Source organism: Paramisgurnus dabryanus, chromosome 16, assembly GCF_030506205.2.
Source record: "Paramisgurnus dabryanus chromosome 16, PD_genome_1.1, whole genome shotgun sequence".
Taxonomy (NCBI): Eukaryota; Metazoa; Chordata; class Actinopteri; order Cypriniformes; family Cobitidae; genus Paramisgurnus; species Paramisgurnus dabryanus.
In genome coordinates this window covers 20,802,063-20,823,731 of record NC_133352.1, presented here as the reverse complement: position 1 = coordinate 20,823,731, position 21,669 = coordinate 20,802,063, and the positions used below count along the sequence as shown (strand labels likewise).

At 38.6% G+C, this 21,669-nt stretch overlaps 1 protein-coding gene across 1 annotated transcript; it reads left to right on the top strand.

Annotated features, from left to right (window-relative positions):
• The first annotated feature begins 792 nt into the window (after nucleotides 1-792).
• Nucleotides 793-21,376, top strand: vimr2 (vimentin-related 2). Its single transcript, XM_065271966.2, has 10 exons — nucleotides 793-1,624; nucleotides 2,056-2,197; nucleotides 2,513-2,668; nucleotides 2,759-2,878; nucleotides 9,225-9,320; nucleotides 9,875-10,012; nucleotides 12,686-12,814; nucleotides 17,521-17,631; nucleotides 17,710-17,834; nucleotides 20,695-21,376. Exons 1-10 carry the CDS (start codon nucleotides 1,524-1,526, stop codon nucleotides 20,735-20,737), a joined length of 1,161 nt encoding a protein of 386 aa, XP_065128038.2. The 5' UTR covers nucleotides 793-1,523; the 3' UTR covers nucleotides 20,738-21,376.
• The last annotated feature ends 293 nt before the right edge of the window (nucleotides 21,377-21,669 follow it).

The window sequence follows — 21,669 nt, the reverse complement described above, 5'->3', positions numbered from 1 at the left end:
GGTGCCAGGGGGGCCCCAGTTTTATGACATTTTATAAAATACTTTAATTCATCATGAATTCTGTGTAATTGAACCTTAAAAAATAAGGCTACTAACCGACAGCACTACTTTGTATAATTTACTACGTTTTGTTTAATTAAAATTTTACGTTTTAAAATAAATGTGTCATAATTTTTCTTTGGGGGCGTGAAGGAATGCACCGTACACAAGGGGGGCAGCTTGCTGAAAAAGTTTGAGAACCACTGATTTAGAAGATTTCAACTAACAAAAGAATTTTTTTTATAAAATCAATGAAAATGTACATGTGTATAATTTATACACTGATCAGCCATAACATTATGACCACCTGTCTAATATTGTGTAGGACCCCTTTTGCCACCAAAACAGCCATAACCTGACTTCCATAGTAGAAAAAATTTTTTTGGAAGTATTGTGATACTGTATATGATGGTAAGCACACAGTTGACGGTACCCATTAAATTCCATCATATTATTTTATCCCTAATATGGAAGTCTTTGTGTTTACCATCATTTATCAAAATACCTTCTTTTGTGTTCATCAGCAAAAAGAAATTCATACAGGTTCAGATCAACATGATGATGAGAAAATGATGACAGAATTTTCATTTTAAAGTGAAGTATCCCTTTAAGTCAATATAGCTAGAATAAAGTCATAATATTTTGAGAATAATGTCAATATAACGAGAATGCACATCTTCCTTATATTGTTTTGAGTGCAGGTATGTAATTAAGTATCTGCTTTGCAGATCTGCTTGATTACATCACTTCAAACATGGTAATGTAAAATATTGCATTATTCTCAAAATATTACGACTTTCTTTTTATACTTTGTTCTCAAAATATTATTATAACATTATACATGTACACATCATTTTATCTATTTTGACTTTTTTTCTCAAAAACAACTAGTTAAATATCCCATTATTATGACTTTAATCTCAAGATGTTTTTATAAAAAAAAAATGTAAGCTTTGCCCTAATCCTCCTATGTAGGTATTTGCCTTTTATTTCTTGCTATACATATTGCTTTGTATCTTTCTAGTGTGTTTTCCTTAGTAATGGTCCAAGTTACAGTATGTCACCACCAGAGACATGGGCACAGTAAGCACAGGAGCTCTCACACTTTACCATGGTAATGTTTTTCTATTTTATGTTAATTGAAAATGTGTTGTGTTTTGATGAAGATGTTACTTGTAAAATAAGAGTCATGGTTTTTAAAACATCAACTCTTTTTTTTTTATTATTGCAAGTTAAAGTTCATCCAAAGTATTTTCCTTGTCTGTGCTCATTGTTCTGTAAAGGAGTGTCGCAGATATTGTTCCTGTGGCTGAATTGTCTCTACTCCATGTGAAAGGTTTATCTTCTGACACTGCTCCTCTAGTTAGTCAACCTTTCGTTCAGTGAGAGATCCCACAACCGTGTGCGACATTCCCATTACCAGCATCTATAAAGACCCCTTGCTTGTGTGGTTCACATCTTTCCTGCTGTTCCCTGTTGTCGCCATGGCCATGCTAAGAGTGTCTTCATACCGTAAGCTGTTTGAGGATCAGAAGTGGAACCAGACTGCAGGGCGATGTGGAGTCCAGGCCCACTCTGCTGTCAGGTCAGTGCCACAATTTTTTTTTTAAAAGGGGGGTCTAGATAGTGAATTGATGTACTGGAGTTATTTTGCCGATTTACAGCATTTGTCCATTTAATCTTTTGGATTACATAATGTTCGTAATGTTATTGCTCATTTGCAGTAAAACCAACATTATAGTTGCAAGACCGTTAAAAATCAAACACTAGAACAACCTTGGATAAGCACTGCTTTGTTTATTAACATTTGAATTATGTAAAACAATGATCTCATTATTTTTTCTTGCTTCGAACTTTAAACATTTTGCACTTGCAGATTGGAATGTGCGAATGTGTTAATAGTTAAGCTCTTTCATGTAAGGGCATTTCCCATTTTCTGTAACATTGTTTGCTTATATTTACTTAAAAATAAAAGTCAAGCCATTATAATCATTGAGCTTTCAGTATGTTTGACAGGGCTGGCGTTTCATTGAGCGAATGCTCCGGGCCAGATTTTGCTGCATTTCGAACTCTAAACAAGGAGGGTGCGGCCCGATTTGTCAGCGAGCGCTCCGTCATCGCCGCCCTTAATGATCGCCTGGCTGTCCTTATCGATGTGGTGAGACTTAAACTTCCTCGCATGTCACATTTTCACACTCATACACAAGCTACAGTTGAGCTCATACTGAAACTAATGGTCTCTTTGTGTGTGGCCCAATTATCATATCTCCATAATGTTTAACGGGGTCAGTTATTTGCCTGAGGGTTTGAAGAAAATCCTATTAAGGCCATGAAATTGCTTGGTCCTCAGTCGCAATGCCCTTTACTGCTTAATGTAATGCCATGCAACCGTTTCACAAAGTTTCGCAATTTCCACATTTCACAACTACATTTATATATAGTGTATTCCTGTTGCATGTGTGATGTGCGGTAGGTTCGGAGTCTTGAGGAGGAGAATGAATGTCTGGAAGCTCAGATCATCAGGCTTGAGAAAAGGCTGGAATCAGAGACGAGGTTCACCGCTGTCTGCATCAGAGGCCCCGGAGACTACAGTTTGGAGGCTGTGATAGAGAGACTACGCAAAGAAAAGGTAGCCTACTACACGTGCCGACTGATGCGGTGTTGATTAACACAGGAATTTTGAATGTGTATTTTGACCTGCTGTTCTGTTTTTGATCAGGAGGTGATTTTACATGACACAGAGGAGTTGACGGGCGAGCTGCAGTGTCTGCAGATGAAATATGATGAGGTTGTTGAGCAAAGGACTCTCCTCCAGCTTGAACAGGAAGATGTCTCATTGGTAATGCATAAACACTGGAGTTGTTATTTGTGACCCTAAACCACAAAATAAACAATCAGAACTGTATTTTGAAATTGAGATTTATACATAATCTAAAAGCCAAATTAAAGGTTTTAATTAATGTATGGTTTGTTAAAATAGTATAATATTTGGCAATATTTAAAAATCTAGATTCTGAAGGTGCAAAACAATCAAACTATTGAGAAAATTGCCTTTGCAGTTGCTAAGGATTTAATTTGGACAACTTTATTAACTCACAAAAATCAAGTTTCGATATATTTATGATCGCAAATGTACAAAATATCTTCATGGAACATGACCTTAAAGGGATAGTTCACCCAAAAATGAAAATTCTGTCATCATTTACTCACCCCCATGTTGTTCTAAACATGAATTTTTTATTTTGATGAACACAAAAGAAGATATTTTGATAAATGATGGTAAGCACACAGCTTTTTGTAACCATTGACTTCCATAGTAGGAAGTGTTTGGAAGTATTGTGATAAATGATGAAGATAATATTTTGATAAATGATGGTAAGTACACAGATGATGTACCCATTGAATTCCATCATATATTTTTATTCCTACTATGAAAGTCAATGGTTACAAAAAGCTGTGTGCTTACCAGTGGTGTAGTCTTATGCTCACTCGTCCCAGCGCAACGCACCACCACACTCACAGATGCATACAGTATGGATCTTCATGTAACAGAGCATTCTGAAAGTGTACTCATAAACACATAAACTGAATGTGTTATCAACATGTCAGTTTATTATAAGAAAAAAAAGAGTTTAACAGCCAATGGGTTTACAGCTGGGGAAACTGGACTGATTTTTAGACTGGTTTAGTGTTAATCAACATCTAACTCGGGGCCAAAACTTACTCAACTGTTAATTAAAATTAAATAAACTGTTAACAATCTTCAATCCGTGGCTAACACATGCATAACTATTGATAACATTACCATGTGTAATTTAATGGTGTAAATGTTTTTAATTAATACACATTTAAAATGACCATGAATTAACTCTAATACAGCAAATTCTAATAATTAAATTTGCATAGTCATTGATATAAAAAGCTTATTTTTTGCATATAATACAAGCATTGTCTAAAAATGAAAATAGGCTTTTACTTAATTATTATTACAAGACCATCATGTACCCTAATATTAGACACCAAAACCAAGTGAAGAAAATGATATTTAATTTGCAAGTCTGAACTGAACATCAACGCAGACATGAATTTCCTCACAGAAGTTTAAGATCATATACATCCTGAACGTAGATATAAATGAACACAGAGAAGGGAAGTTTAACACTGTGAAGCACAAGCATGCTGAAACCATCAGGACATAAACGGGCTTATTTTATTGCACTTGAAACCTTACCTCCAGATAAAGTATTAAACTGGACTGATGATTTAAATGTTGTTTACTCACATGTGCGTTGTTAACTCTCCGGATAACTCTCGTTCACTTCTCAACGGACTGTTTGTTTACAGTGAGTAAACAAGTCAGCAGCGAGTCAGCAGCTACACTGCAGGTTCGACTTCATTTGGCGCTAAGCAGACCTCTTGGTGATGTCAAAGTATTGCGAGAGCGATTCAAAGCAGATTTCTCCATATGATAACTGTAATCGTTCTCGCGCTACTTTGTTGTCACTCTCCTGTGGGTTCTTGTGGCGCCACAGCAGTCTGCGCCCCAGTCACTCTAGCGCCGCTAGTAATTTGATTTCATACGCCGATCGGATCGCGCAGTTCGGCAGGAAGTCATCAAATATATAGCTTATGTATATCCATTTAAACCCGCTAAAGTAGCAAGTGTAGCATAATGGTTAGTGCTTCACATCTAAATTATGACTAAAAGTTTGAAATGTCACAAAACCATGCTGTTACGCATCCTCACGCTATCTTTAGTGGGTATACGGAAATCCTTGACAATTTCTAGTGGGTATACGGCGTAGTCCTGCGTATCACGTAGACTACACCACTGGTGCTTACCATCATTTATCAAAATATCTTCTTTTGTGTTCTTCAAAAAAAAATAAAAAATACAGGTTTAGAACAACATGAGGATGAGAAAATGATGACAGAATTTTCATTTTTGGTTGAACTATCCCTTTAACATAATATCCTAATGATTTTGGCATAAAAGAAACGTTGAACATTTTGCCCCATATAATTTGTTGTTGGCTGTTGTTAAAAAAAACCATGAAATAACAATGAGAGTTTTGTGGGGTTTGAAGAGAGCTTTGAAGCCATTTTTATTTAATGCTGCCCTATAAAATACATATACAGCAGATAAACGCCTTTTAAAATAATGTAATTTCTCTTTCTGGAAAATAAGCCAAAAATATTTATAAAATCAGAGTCCTTGTAGAGTAGATTATTCCTGATAGCAAGCTAAATAAACAACAAGTAAATTACCTTTGTTCAAACCATTGCTAAAGCGTATCAACTATTATACTGAGCTAACTTTACTGTCAAATGATTTTATACAATGTTAGCTACAGATCCTTAAAGTGTCCATAACGCACACTATTTCTGCGTATCTGATGATAATCTAGAGTACCTATAGAATAGTATTACATCCTTCATATCTCGAAGAGTCTTTAGTTTTATCAGATTTATAAAAGACGGATTAGCTTTACAGATTCTTTCCGATAACGTACGAAAAAAATTGGAAGGAGGAGTTACGAACTGCGGGAGGAGCGAGTCACGAGTCAACACTTTATAAAATACTGACAGTTTAACTTATGGTTCACTACATGTTCGTGTTGTTTATATAATATGCACTTAGACGCTTATGTCTAACATAACACAGAAGTCTTAGACCCTGTTCAGACTGCAGGCAAAAGTGGCCTAAATCTGATTTTCTTTGGGGTCAAGTGAATTGAATTGAATTGAAATTTATTTGACAGAATTTCATAAAAATTGATAAAATAACAATTATCCCATACACTTAAAAAAACTGCCGAGGATATAGACACAAAAAAGCCTAAGGCTTATTTCCATTGTGGTCCTCGCTGTAAATCAAAGCATACAGGCAATTAGCAAAAATAATGCAAAACCCCACAGATGACAGAGACTACAAACGTTTCTCCTAAGTCCACTTTACATCATATACAATAACACTGCAAACATTAACACATTGGTCATACAGTATCTTTCATCAACCACTTTTTCAATACCCTTTTAAAATGCTTCGTGACCACGTCAGACTTCTTCAGGAGTAGTGTGAACACTCAAACCTTGCCCAGATCTGATTTTTTTCAAATCCAATTTAGACCACTTCCATATGTGGTCCTGAATCAGACCCAAATCAGTTTTTTTTTTCAATGTGAACAACCAAGGTGGATTTGATGAGACTTTTATGTCAGTCTACCGTCACATTCCCACTACTCTTGGCTTCGTCTGCACATCCACACAGACCTCTGTAGTAAATTGGCAGCCATAAACCCGCAAAAGGCCAAAATAGCTAGTTTTGCTCTCTTTCTCTTCATTCTTCTCGTCCTCAGCACCTGCTCAATAATGTTACGGCTGTCATTACACAAACATTTTAAAAGAAAAGCTAAAATGCTTACTTCCTCCATAACATCGGCAGCTTTAGCGCAACTACATGCTGAGTGTGACCTCATTGTTATTGTTCGTTTGCGCATGCGAGTCACATCTGTTATAAGCACATTTTAAAAGGTAATGTGAACAGCCAAACAAAAAAATCAGATCAGAGCAAAATATCCGAATTGAGCATTAAGACTTGCAGTGTGAACGGGGTCTTTCTTGCTACATGCAACTCATGACCCGGTTGGGACTTTTCAATGAAATCCAGTGTTAAACAGACACACATGCAAAACTCAGTTGCTACCCCAGATAAACAATTGTTTCCAATGCTGGCTTTCTTCACCTTACATCCAAAAACACACTTCTTCTTTCGTGCCATTGTTGAGTTTTATATAAAACAAAGCTGTCGAGTGAAGTGATGCCTGTAACTTGGCCTGTGACTCAGCTCTCGCATTCCCGCTGATTGACGTGTGGGCGTGGTTTTCTGGGGGAAGTGTACCCCTGAAATGTCAGCAGTTCCTGTAATAAAAAAGAAACTTTCAGAAACTTGTACAAACCCTGGTGAAGTGCATTCGGCACAGAAATACTCTGTAAGGCTTCAGTCACACCAAAAGCGCTTTAAACGCTTGCAAACGCAAGGCGCGACGCACTGCCTTTTTTTAAAAAAAGAGCAGTGCGACGCGGCTTTTCATATTGCTAAGCAACCACCGAGTCAGCTGTCTTGTCAATCAAATATTGAAGCGTGAGCGCTCTTTTGCTGTTAACTGTCATATCAGCAGAAACTTTAAAAAGAGGACGCTTGCTCTGACCTTGTTTAAGGATGAGAGGTGCACAAACACGCAGGAGAGAGTGAGCGAGTGGAGTCCGGTTCTTCAAAGCAACTGTAAACTTCCCTCGCCACAACGTAAGGCCCGCCTCTCCCCTCATTCGATTGGACAATGGAAAGACACGAATGACGTCGGGCGCTTCTCCGCTCTCAGCGCTCCTTCAAAAACGCGTCCGCGGCAGGCGGCAAAAAACCGCAAGGCGCTCGGCGCGCATAAACAGCGCGCAAACGCGCCCTGCCCATAGAATATCATTCAAAAAAGGCGCCTGCAACTGCCATAAACGCTATTGGTGTGACTGGCCCCTAACACATCCAACTGCTTTTTTGACACTTTGCCTATGTTTAGCATGAGGAAACAACTCTTAAACTGTGTTAATAAGTCAGAATGCTTGAAATACTGTTGACCCCCCCTAAATTCTTGCCTGGCTGCCCAACCTCTTTTCACACAGTGGAACATTTTTATTTTCGGCAAGGTATTTGTTCCAAAGGTCACTTTAGCCACTTACCAGACTGATAAACATCCACAAACCGGAAGTTAACTTCTGGACTGGCGCGTAACCATGTGTCCGATCATGTGACCATCTATAATATAAATCTTTGCATTTGTGCAACAAAATCAACTTGTATAGGGGTAGTTTCCCAGACAGGGTTTATCCTAGTCACAGACTAAAATGCATTAATTAAAAAACACCTTGCACTGACATAGCTTAACATTTATCAGTTCCATTGTTTTGACTGGAGATGCACACCGGTATTCTTTTTTTAAAGGTATGTTTTGTAAAAAATGCTAAATGTCCTAATATAACTAAGGCCTAGTCCTGAAAGAAGCTAAACCCTATCTGCGATTCTGCCCCGTAATGTCTACATACAAGAATGTTCTACCACTAGATGGCAGTGTTAGCTTGTGTTTTGGTTGAGGTGGGGTGTAGTGGAGCTATCCATAAGTCTCTAGAGTGGCACAACACAGCTGCTGCTCCCAGATCCGCTCTGGAGAGTCCTGATTACGGGCCCTGCTGACTCCCGCCCAGCGACCGCTCTGAAACCCGAGCCACTTTTTGTATAAACCACCCTGTTACCCCACACAGATGTCAGAGCACGTCTCCAGTAAAAGAGCAGATGTGGGAAAGCTTTCACCGTGCCTAATAATTCACTCATTCAGCCTCTCATATCTCCCAGATGCAATACGGAGAAGGGCTTAGCTATGATGTGAAAGGATTTGAGAGACAGAAAGAAACATAGGAGGTACATTTATAATAGAGTCAAGAAGGTTAATATGAAGTTACAGTTGAGCTGCAGTCCTATGGATAATTCGTGTAAATTAAGATGGCAACATCCCATCATCTTTGTCTATACAGTACAAACCCAAATCATTTAGTTTTTTTATTCACAGCATCTGCCAGTGGCATTTTCTTATTGTAATGATGGTGGTTGATAGCATACTGTAAGAAAGTATGGCACTTCTTTCAGATGGAATGCAGTCTTTTCAGAGAAGGGTACCATGGCGAAGCTCTGCCTTTCGGCTTGTGATGCAGCAAATCGGCATCAAAACAATGTCTAGACTTCAGTACCGGCCTTGTGTTCCCGCTGAGATAACGGGAACAGTGGCCACCGTGCCAGTTCTGGGCTCTGTGGAAGTGTGTGTGTGCATGTTCTGTGCGTCCTCTGCTGCCCAGACCCACCATCACACTGCAGCATTCAAATGCAAATGCTTTCATTCTGTGTAATTGAATTCATCGCCAATTAATCAGGCACTTAAGATACCCAGATGAACCGAATAAAGCCCTGCTTTGTCTGAATGGGGGAGGACGGGTTGTGTGTGTGTGTGTGTGGATCTCATCTTCCCTGCATTGTGGGCCCAATCAGGATAGCCTGATGTCACCGGTGATGTTTGTGATGGAAGATGCGAAGGGTAAGCGCTTGTGTTTGAACTGACCTTTATTTCCGCTGCCCCCCACAGGAGGTGGATGCAATTACCACTGACTGCCTGGCCCTTCGAGAGCAAGTGGCCATCTATGAGGAGCAGCTGGACGCTATGGAGAGGCAGCACAAATTGGTAAGGCTACGCGGGAATTGATGACAATAACCTCAAATTTGTATCTAAAAGTTCTGGCACAGTCTTGCAAGAGGCAAACGGAGGCTTTTGCCAATTAAGATCATAAAGAAAACTCGTTTATGGGAATGGAGACTAACAGGAAACACAGTTCCTCAAATTACAGAGCGAAAGAATGTAGGAATCTCCCATATGGGGGTACGCAAGCGCTGGAAACAGAAAAATCTCGGCCGGCCTGCGTTTTCTCTTTCCTGATCTCTAATCCGTACCATTTTTAACACACTCCCCCTGGGATGTGCGGCATAACTCACAGGCACATGAAATGAAAACAGAAGTTCCTCTTGTTTTATTGACTGCTATAATTATCAGTGTTTTCTGCAGACCTTATGCTCCATCAGTACATCTCCGGCTCTCTCATTACTCACGTTAAAAAGAACAAACTGAGACACTCACCCCCTTTTCATGAAAACTTCATTTTGAAAAGTTTCCCCATCTAACAGAGGCATATATTGTTACCCGAGGAAAACAAAAGGTCAAATGTTGTGTTTTCTCCACAGAGGGTGGAGAACCTGAGTGAGCCCAGGACTCAAGATGAAAGTTTTCCTATTGTATCTCTGCAATTTCCCTCTGTTGATATCACTCCTGCTATCGTGGACATTAAGGAGTACTACAGTGAGCTGGCCAAGAGCTTAAAGGTACATACAGGCATGAAACTGACCTCTGATTTTCCCTGTGCTATCAGATGTTTCTCACAAACTTGGTTTACATCATACACAAGTTTACAGTACTGTAGGTCCACTGAATTGCTCTTGTATTTTCAAATTTAATACATAAATGTTCCAGGTACTCCGGTCTCCTCCCACAGTTCAATGTGATGCCAAACTGTCCTTCCACAACTTGTATATAGATCAACTTGTGTATAGATTAACCGGTTCTCATCATTATTATAGCCATAGATGCTGGAATGATGTTAACAAATAAATAAATATATATATTTAATTACTTTAGAATAAGCCATTTCTATCTACATACACCGTGACTCCCCTTACATGAAAGTCACCATTTTGGGCCGACATGTTTCTTCAGTAGATTTAAACGGATCTACAGAGCGTGTTTCATCACTATGTTTTCTCAGACAATGACATGTTTGTCCAAGCTTCTTTTTGTGTTTGAAAAGCGAGGAATGAGCGGTGGGCTGAGCCGCTGCTTGCAATTCACAATCGCACCGCTATGCTGCTTAAAAATCTACACACTGCACCTTTAAGTTTAGGGACTCCTCTATTAATGAAGAGTTTGGTTCCAAAACACAATAAATCTATTTTGACTAATTTCGGTAAAAGCGTATTTCCTATACCAAGAAAGTGACAAGATGAAAACCACTATTTTCTGTTAAAAAGTTTCACATAGCATCTTTAGGTTATAATAACATAAAAAATTCCAATACATAATTAGATTTTTTTGAAGCTTTATTTTAAAAACCGATTATTTTTCCACAAAATGCAATAAATCCATGACAAGTTTTTTTTTTTTTCAAAATGCTATAAATGTATTTAATCAATATATAAACGTGCGTTCATCTTTGCCGTGTTATATTCATTTAGTTGACTAGTGGTATACACTGATTAAAAAAAACATTAATGTCATTAATCAAAACACTTAATTTGTAATATTAAGAACACTTTCATTGCTGCTGTCATCCTTGGGACGTTGTCGCTGAACTTTTTTGACAGCGATCAGCTCTAAAATGTTTTGGTCCTGCTCGATTTTCGTTGGCTTCGAGTAAAATAATGGAAAAATTTTCATGAGATCCCCTGGGGTCAATGTGTTAGCATGACAGAAGCTTGATGCTGTTGTGTGAGAACAAGCAACAGCCGGCATTTTTCCGTCTCCTGAGTGCGTCTCGTGTATGGCTTACGTTTCTTTCCCGTCACCGAAAACCACCACAGGTTTATCAATGCCTTCAAAGTATTATTTTGTTTTTGTTTGTTTGTTGATCACGAAGTACAAAGTAGATGAGGAAAACTAGGATTCCCTGTGTATTCAACATGCCGCCATTGTTGTTTACAATGCGTGGAATGGTGCGCTGTGATTTGTTTAGCGGATTTACTGCATTTTGCAGAGAAGGAGGACTGGCGTTTATCTCGTTTTGGGAAAAAAGGGAGAAAAGATGACAGAATAACACGGCGGATATAGGATTTTGCATAAAATTAAGAATTTACTTTTTAATATTGACCTGATACAATAGTGATTTTGGCGGTAACTCGTTTTTTTTTATGCCATTTATTGCGTTTTGGAACAAAACTCTTCATATATATTTTCTTAGTTTCACAACTAAGAATGGCCTCTACACAAACACACTCTTAATATCCCAGCGTTAAAAGCTTAATTCAAAATTTGAAACCTGTATGATTGTTTCTCTTCTGTGATGTCAGATTGTTTTGGAGGGTGAGCTTACTCTTTAGCACATCTCTGTGTGTCCGGTATACATGTCTTTTCCTTCCTTTTCACACTACACTTGTAAAGTTTTGTGGTCCTGAAAGCTCTGTCTGCATCTAGCACAGAGCGCTATTGTCCCCTTGGTGTCAATTGAGGAGAGAGGGCATTTTTAAGGTCATCCTAGAGCACCAGTGCCCTCTGACCCTGTTTGCCCCAGGAGTGGCTGCTCCCTGCTGAGCTCGCAGCAGTAATCGGAGCTCTGGAGCTCTTCCCAGGCTCCTATGTAGATTTAGTCCGGAGAAGAGTAGAGAGCATTTTTTCACCAGGATGCTGGAGAGCTCTGTGTGTGTGTGTGTGTGTGTGTGCGTGTGCGTGTGCGCGTGTGCGTGTGCGTGTGCGTGTGCGTGTGCGTGTGTGTGTGTGTGTGTGTGTGTGTGTGTGTGTGTGTGTGTGTGTGTGTGTGTGTGTGTGTGTGTGTGTGTGTGTGTGTGTGTGTGTGTGTGTGTGTGTGTGTGTGTGTTTGTATATGGATGTAAGACAAGCAGGCCAAGAGCATCGCCTAGAACTAGTGCACATACACAGAAACCCATCTATTGAAAACTGATTTGCTCTTGAAAGAACACTAATTCAGTTTTGTCTCTATTCATCAGGTGAACCCAAGCCAAAACTATTTCTTTGTTTCATTAGTGTTGCAGAAGGCTCAGTTGTTCTGCTCACAATTGGTAATGATTGAGATTAGGAACAAACAATAATTGGAGGCTGATTTTTGCCTTGTTGCACCTGCTTCTGTAATGGGTCTTCATTTACTCTTCTTCTTTTTTTGTAAATAATGAGTGATTCATCTTTACAGCCTGCTCTCTGTCAAACTCTGCTTGGGTTTCTCTGTGTAGTAGCTCCAAGAAAACTGAAACTCTGAATCTCCTGCATTTCAGTTTGAATCCAGAGCCTCGAGTGCCATGACCATTGGTGCTGTAGGAAAGGAGAAACAGTTGGCTAAGCTGACTGGAGGAAAAGTAAAGGATGTCTCCAAAGAGATGGACGTCAATGCTCTTAAGGACCTGGTGAGTGAGTTTACTCTCAACAACACACTTGAGCTCTGACCCACCACGAGACCTCACTAAGAGTATATGCCAGGTTTAATTTAAAGTGAATGTAAACTATGGCTAGTGCTGTACAGCTATAAAGTATTGAGTTATAGCTAGTTTTTAAACCCGTGCATTTTAAATCTGATTAATTGTATATGTGACAAGTAAATATCAAGGTTATATTTTTACATTTTATAAAATGATTTTATGTAGAAAACAGGATTTTTTGTGATTTATGTAGTAAATCCAGCTTTAGCTGGGTTTTCACACAATGGGTTAGATGTTTCTATTATTTTGTAAGATTAGCAATCCATATCCAAATACAAAACAAAATGCCATACTGAGCTCAATCACATTCTGTATATAAAGAGTTATTACAGATAATAATGTGATTTCACATCTTGACAAATTTCGGGTAGTGACAATCATATTTCTATTGAATCTACATAGCATGTATTAAACCGAACTAAACAGTTAGTTAAAGCCAGTCTCCTTTAAACATTTACAGCATACCTGTGTCTCTCTAGCTGCGTTTCCATGACCCTTCTCCTTGTGCAAATTGAAATTGAAAATGCACCCAATGGAAACGCAGCAATTTTGCATAAACTGCAAATGCTCAGGTGAGATGCTTTCAAAAAAGTAATATATTGCAAAACTGCAATGGAAACAGTTTATTCGCATAAGTCACATTATCATTGTTTGAAGATGATGCGGTATATACTAAAACCTCCCACAAACACCTCATACATGTCTGCTCCCTAGAATAAGAGGCTTTTCTTGCCAATTATGTTTGGATAACACTCCTACATCTCTTATAATTTAAAATAATGTACTGTTACCTCCAAGAAACACATCATACGTTGCCGCTTCTAAATATGAGGGGCTTTCCTTGGCATTAATGTTTGGATAACCCTCATACGTCTCCTTGGATAAAAATAATGGCTGATGAGGTGGATGTGAGCGATATTAGTAAACCTACCAACATCAGTGGATGTTTGAAATGACTCATTGTGATAAATAAAACTAAGTTTTTAGTTTCTTGTCCTCGATAAGTGGAAATGCTGTCATTTTTTACAAAAGATTTTTATCAACATTTAGAAAATATAGCATACTCTGTAAAAAAAACCCCGCAGTTTTGACTTGTGATAAGTTGACATAACTTATAAAAACAAGTAGAAGTTGTTTAACTTAATTCTATTAAGTTAAAGTAACATAAAAATATATGTTGATTTGACAAAAATAGCATTTTTTTACAGTTTGATTTTGCACAAATCTGTAATTGAAAATCTTGTGGCTTTCTAGCTGTGTTTCCATTACCTTTCTAATTGCGCAAATTGAAATTGCGAATTGAAAATGCAGCCAATGAAAATGCAGAAAATGCGTATATACTCCCATATATCGCAAAAATGTTTTTTACGCTTGTAAGGTCTTTTTTTTAGACAATTTGGAAAAGGAATATATCACAAAACTGCAATGGTTTTTCCACATTTACTGTATTTTCCGGACTATAAGTCGCTCCGGAGTATAAGTCGCACCAGTCAAAAAATGTGTCATGAAGAGGAAAAAACATATATAAGTCACACTGGACTATAAGTCACATTTATTTAGAAAATGATTATTCTTTTTGGGGGCATTTTGTTTGTTAAGTCTTTTTCCATTGTCTTTAAGTTAATGTTTCAGTAAACAGTTTTTTTCAGGGGTAGGCTACAGGAGCAACATATAGTGTTTTTGGTGCATGTTAGTCAGTATGAATTAATTTTGACATATAAGTCGCACCTGACTATAAGTCGCAGGACCAGCCAAACTATGAAAAAAGTGCGACTTAAAGTCCGGAAAATACGGTACAGGTCAGGCGAAAAAGTCAAATGATCAGCCTTTAATATGGTATGTTAGGTTCAAGAATAAGACAGAAGCGGTGTGTTCGACTTCATTTGGCGTCACAAGAACCGACAAGCGAATGACATCAAACTACAGCGAGTATTTTAATATCATCCGTATGTCGGTCTGCACTTATGAAGGCTACCATGGTTTTTGGAACGGCTTTTTGCGAGACAACAAAATAAATTTTTAATAGCGTAACATCGGTTAATGTAAACACTAAAGAAACTTACGCTAAAGTTTTGCGCAAATCTTTAATGGAAACGCAGCTATTGATTGTGTTCCATGGGCGATGGTGCTTCACAATACAAAGTCAGTCTTCAGTCAGACTGACAGCTGAGGAATAAAGTAAGAGAACTCCTACTGCCCGGGGTGTTTATTCTGAGCAGATAGCACCGGGAGATGTGAGGAGTGTATCGTCTCTAATAGTGTTTATTTCTCTTCGCCGTCTCCCATTATGAACAATACATTTCACAGTCTGCCAACGCACTTTCTCTCCAATCATAAACTTCTCACATTCCTGCAGTGCCTCGGGAGACGGCAAACCGCACTGTGTTGTAGTAATAAAATCTCACCTGTCAGCATCCCTCTCCAGGAGGAAGACAAAACTTTTTTATTTTTATTTAAGAGGCAGAAAGGAAAAAGGGACGGCACATCAACGTAAAAAAAAGAAATCGTTCAGGATTTACGTTTGAAGAAGCGATTCGGAAATTGTTTGCTGGCCACAGTTTACATTCTGCAGATTAAAGAAATCGTTGGACGGCCACAACTGACACCATTTCATTTAAAATAACAAATAGGGAGGTTTGGTTCTAATTAGTGTGGTTGTGGTCATAGACCCTCTAATAAAATAAACTGACTCAGTGCCCACTCTCATAACACAGGATCCTGTTCCCTGATCAGTGATGGACAGCTTGCTCCGCTTCATATGGCTTCTATCTCTCAGTATTTCCCAGGTCTCACCTCTTAAATCTGTGTTTGCTGATTTATCTGTCGCTTTCTCAATGACGGATGCTTGTGATCTAGTTGCTCTGTATGAAAGTTACGCTAAACAAACTGTTGGTGGTAAAATCGGGGGTCGTGTTTAGCTCACGCTGTACGTTACAAGACGAACACGCTAGTTTTCTCCAGGGGGGCGGACTTCACAAACTCACCCAAAAGACCCAGAGCACAGCGACAACCATTTTCATCCGTTGAAGTATCATCAGCACGTTAATAATAGAGCTCGGAGCCACCCGTGATCTACCTGAAAGAGAAAAGGAGCACACGATCTTCATCCATCTCTGACAGCCGACTGTTTAACTTACCTGATTATAGTAATTACTCACAGCACTGCAACTCATGAACAGAGGTGTGGCTGACTGTTCTCTGTGTTGTGTTTGTTGTTAGGGAAATATGCAACATGATATCTCAACTGTTTCAGACATGTTTTCAAAATTGGTAGTTAAAAAGCAAAATACCCATTAATCACAACACAATCAAGCATGTTGTGTATGATTGGCTTTGCGCTATTATTGTGCATCTCCACCATGGGTTTTGTTTACGTACAGTACCAGTCAAAGATTCGGAAACACCTACATATACTTATTTTTTCCACATTGTGTAATAAAAAGAAATGTTATACAAATCAAAACTATCTTTCATTTAGCTCTCACAAATTAGCCACATATCAGCTCTGTAGACTCTCAACCAGCCTCATGAGGTGCTGCCAAAGATTTTGGATATAAGATTGAGCACTGCAATAGGGGGACAATGCAATGCTCAATATGGCCGCTTTGATGACAGAAGTCCCGCCTTCCAGTTAGAAGAACCAATCATTAATCGATAAAGACGATTCTGTGAGAGAGGGGCTCAATAGACGTTTCAGCAATAAAAACGTAAACTTTCGTTTTAAAGTATCAATAACAACTAAAGTCCTTTTAAAGTAGTTTATTTCTGATAACAAGCAAAAAAACAAGTAGATTACCTTAGTTCAAATCATAGCTAAAGCATATCAAAAACTACACTTAGCTAACGTTACTGTGTAAAATCTGTACTATGTAATGTATAAAATCTTAACTACAGATTGGCTGCCAAACTTCCCATCAAATAGTGGTAACCCATATTCGCCTTATTCCCTCGTCTTTAGGAAACTAAAACATTTGTTATTTTCAATTAGGTATTTCTTTAAGAGTTCTGTTTTAACCATTAAACAAACATAAACCGGAAGTTAAAGGAATAGTCAATTTTCTTAAAAGAAAAATCCAGATAATTTACTCACCACCATGTCATCCAAAATGTTGATGTCTTTCTTTGTTCAGTCGAGAAGAAATTATGTTTTTTGAGGAAAACATTGCAGGATTTTTCTCATTTTAATGGACTTTAATAGAGCCCAACATTTATTACTTAACTCAACACTTAACAGTTTTTTTCAACAAAGTTTCAAAGGACTCTAAATTATCCCAAACGAGGCATAAGGGTCTTATCTAGCAAAACGATTGTCATTTGTTCAATACTTTTTACTTGTGTCAATTTATGAACATCTATTGTTTGAGTTCTTTGAATGTGTGGATTGCATATGGGTTATTACCAACATCTGGTAAAAATGTCATGTTAATAGCACTTTGAAATGTGTTAACTTAGAAAAATTGTGACATGTTCAATACTTATTTTACCTGCTGTATAAATACATATTTTTTATATTTCAGAACAAAAAACAATCATTTAAGCGTCGACTTTTGATCAAGAGCTCTTAAATGTCAAAAACATGCATTCAGTCAAATCTGTCCATACCTCTGACTGGTACTTTATATGTGTCATTGAAGATTGCAGAGCTGCAGAAAGAGGTGGCTGAGCTTGAGATGTGTGGGGAAGAGCTGGAGGCTGAAATCGAGACCAAGAGAGCCAAATACCTGGAGGAAATAGACGAGTTAGAGGTACAAATACTATCAAATGATATTGCACTGAAAGCAACTTTCTTTACTGTATCTCACCAGTTTGCTGTCTCTGGGCAGAGTTACATTTTTCAGCTTGAGGAGGAAGAGGCTGATCTGCATCTCCAGATGAAGGAGCAGAGTGCAGACAATGAAGAGCTGCTTAAACAGAAGATGGCTCTGGACATAGAGATTGCTGCTTACAGGTACGTGTGTCTATGTTAATTATATGATTTATGATCAGCTTTATTAATTAGTACTGGGATTAGGGCTGTCACATTGATTAAATAATCGTCTCATCGCAATTGTTTGACCTCATCGCTATGATTTCAGATCACCGCAATTATTGCACATCACTCTAAAAAACACAAGGGGGAGCTGCAGCGCCTGTATAAATGAGACAGTATCTGATGGCGCTCCTTAACTAACCGTGTAATGTGATACATTGCAAAGCCATTCAATACAGTGAAAAAACAGCATTTAAAGACATGCTGCAAAACATTGCTAAGCAGTAAAAACTGCCAGGTAAAACATGCAAATTCCAAATTTAGGGAAGTAAAGGATACTATTCTTAAGGATCTGTAATTAATTGATTTTTGAACTATGACCTTAGTAGGATTGGCTATTATTTAAGGCATGTTCTGTTTATTTTGATTTGTATTTTTATTTAAATATATTTATATATATTTTATTTTATATTTATGAGTGTTAATACTGTATTTACTGCCAGGTAAACCTTGCAAAATATGTAATTTGAATAAATCACAACAATGTGTGAAAATTATTTCATGATTAGACATTATTAGACATTAACCGTCAGCCAAATTTCATAATCGTTACAGCCCTAACCGGGATAAATAAGTTAAGAGTTTCCTGAGGGAAGCCTTACTTTTATTATTGCGCAAACGGGAGATCAAACCCATGACCTTTCTCATACATAAAAAAGAAACATGTAAGGAAAATAAATACTGCACTATCAATATTTTGAATCTGAACATATGGTGAATATCATAATATGTTGGAGAAAATAAATAAATAGAGGTGTGCATTTAATTATTAGTAAAGCAATAGTAGTAGGTTTCACACCAGAATAAAACCATCAGATGTTTAATGTAAATCTATCTAGTTTAAAGACTTAAGGTCACTACCTTCAGGTGCTTTTGTCTCTTCTACACCTTGAATACGTTTCACAGTTTATAAAGGACAGATGTGTACAATGATGTTATTTCAAAGCACGTAAGTGACACAATGCACAGATGAGGGCATTCCTAAAAATAGTAGCCTACCTTCATTCCTGAGGGCAAGCTGTGTCACAGGAAACGCATTCTCCTTACAGTTGCAGAAGACGTGAAGTCATTTCCTGTTTCCCTAAGTGTGTCCTTTCATGGCACCACTGGATTGAAAAATACTTTTCTTGATTTATGTTGCATGACGCATCCAGGATGCCACCTCAACGGTGCTCCCTTAGATGCCTTTGAAGGTCCGGTCCCCACAGGTCCAGTCAAGCGATCAAGCAGCTCCTTACAAACAATGGACTAGGAAAGATGATTTTAAATTAGTCCCTGCCACGATCTGCTCTGAATGTCAAATTCAGCACCATTTTGAAAGCGAGACACACCTCATCCTAAGATCTTAGCATCTGTGCCAGATCATCATAAGGGAGTAGTTTACCCCAAAAATGAAAATTTACTGTTTATCTACTCACCCTCAGGCCAGATATGTTGGTGACATTTTCAGAAGATCAATAAAGAAGATATTTTGCAGAAACCACAATGCTCTGTGATTCATATAACGCAAGGACACGGTTTCGGAGTTCCGCAGATATATTCAATACAAAAGTTATGAACCCATATGACTCCTGGTGAGATATTGGCGTCTTGTGGTGTCTCTACTAAACATTAGCGTGATATTTTTCTTGTGGTGGTTGGCAAACTGTGGTTGGCCTCTTTGTGCCACTTTTGGAGTGGCAGGGTAAAGCGCGCGTCTGTGGCCCTGTCCCAAATGGCGCACTTCATGTGGACTTTCGCCTTAAATTGCACATGCTCGCTTAAGCTGCATTCACATTAGCAGCGACCAGCAGTAGCAGAGCGACGCGATCTCATTGATTTCAACGGAAGCTTGGCGACTTTCGGCTACACGAGCGACAGTAACCGTTGGCGACTGGATGGGGCGTGTCCAGTCGGGCGACAAAGTTGAGAGATGTTTAACTTTATGCAAATTATGAGCGACATTAGGGTGCAACTACCAATTAGAACGAAGCTGTGGAGTTCACGTCATTTGTCTCTCTACAGTTACTGGAGTGGACGGTACTCATTTGTTTATGACAATCAGATTTAGAAACGATTCTTTTGAAAGAGACGAGCGACACACAGCGACAAAGTCGCTTAAAATGTGAATGTACCTTAAGTCTACGAGTCCGTAGGGTGTCCCATCTGTCAGTTTTACGCTACGAAGTGTGCTCATCAGTGCCCCCTTTGCACCCTTGATGCAGTCTCAGACAAAGCCCACACTGCTGCAAGCTTCACGCACTTTACCAACACAGAAGTCCTTGCAAAAGAGCAATCAGATGACGGATGGGAGGAGTTCACACTGATGGGCAACTTCTCTTCCTATTTCCAGTGTGACGCTCGAGTCTGTCCCAAAATACGACTCTAGTCAAGGGTCCCTAAGATCTGCATTACATGATGTCATCACTCTGAGAAAGTCCACAAGTCCAGAGTGTGCCATTTGGGACAGGGCCTTAGATATGCATACACAAAAAGGGCATACAGGAACTGTGCTTTACCCTGCCTCTCTATAGGTGGCACTATAGTTGGTTGTTTTGCCAACCGCAACCATGATGTTTACCTTTTAATGTATTGTAAGTCGCTTTGGATAAAAGTCTCTGCAAAATGCATAAATGTAAAATCAGGGCTTCATTTGAGTAAGATATTTAGATTCGGTTTTGTTCTATAAGCTGGATTTAAGAATGAATAAATGAAGCGTGAAGACCAGCATGTAAACTATCCGACTCTTTGGGTGGAATAAAAGCAGCTTAAATTAATTATTTTTCTTCTCCTGCTTTAGGGGATTGGTGGTGGAAGAAGAGGAGAGACTGAGCTGCCTGTAAGATCTAAGAGAAGAAGTGAGAGAATGCTCACCTTTAGACTGAAGCCAACATAAAGAAACACTAAAACCAACATACAGTTCAACCCTTAACCATAAGCCACACAAATCAGAAAAGAAAACAGCTGTTGGACACACTTAACCCTCTGAGCAGATGTAAACCTTCACTGACAGACAAACATCTGGGAGTTTGTGCAAGCTCATTGATAACGGGTCACCAATGGGTAACCGGAGGTCTTCAAGCATCAGCCCTGTTTTGCATAAAAGAGCGTTGGAAATGTATAAATTCCACATCTACATTGGGTTTCATTTTGCTTATAGGCCTGTCAATGATACACATGCATACATAAACACACATTAACTCTCCTTTCTCAATCTGACCGTTCATTCTCCGAGTCTTATCACTCTGCAAATACAAGCTGATGATACACTTTTTACCTTCAACATTTCATGTGCCATCCAAGAGCTCTCAGTTACAGATAAGCACAGATTTCAAAACAATTGTTTTACTTTATTTTCATGGACTTTTCATTTAGCTTTTTGCACACTTTCTTTCTTAATTTTTTCTTCAACAGTTTGACTGTGCTTACTGACTCTTGTTGTCTCTTCTATGCAACCAATAAATCTTTGCCTTTTGAAATCATTCAGTCTTTTTACTTTATGTTCCGCACATCGTGTTCAGCCTTGCACTTTTCGTGGGAGATGGACTTGAAAGAGACCACAATCGTCCTTCTGTCAGCCGGGTGTCGTATCGTTTCAGCACCTTTGAAGTCTTGTGTTGAGTGCCGTGGAATTTTTACCCAGCATGCACTTCATACTGAACCTCATATGTGAGTACTCTGCGCTAATAACCCTATCTGTTCATTTAAGATAATAATAGATTACAAATGACTATCTCATACCATTGAATTCCTGTTGAAGCTCATCCATAAGGGC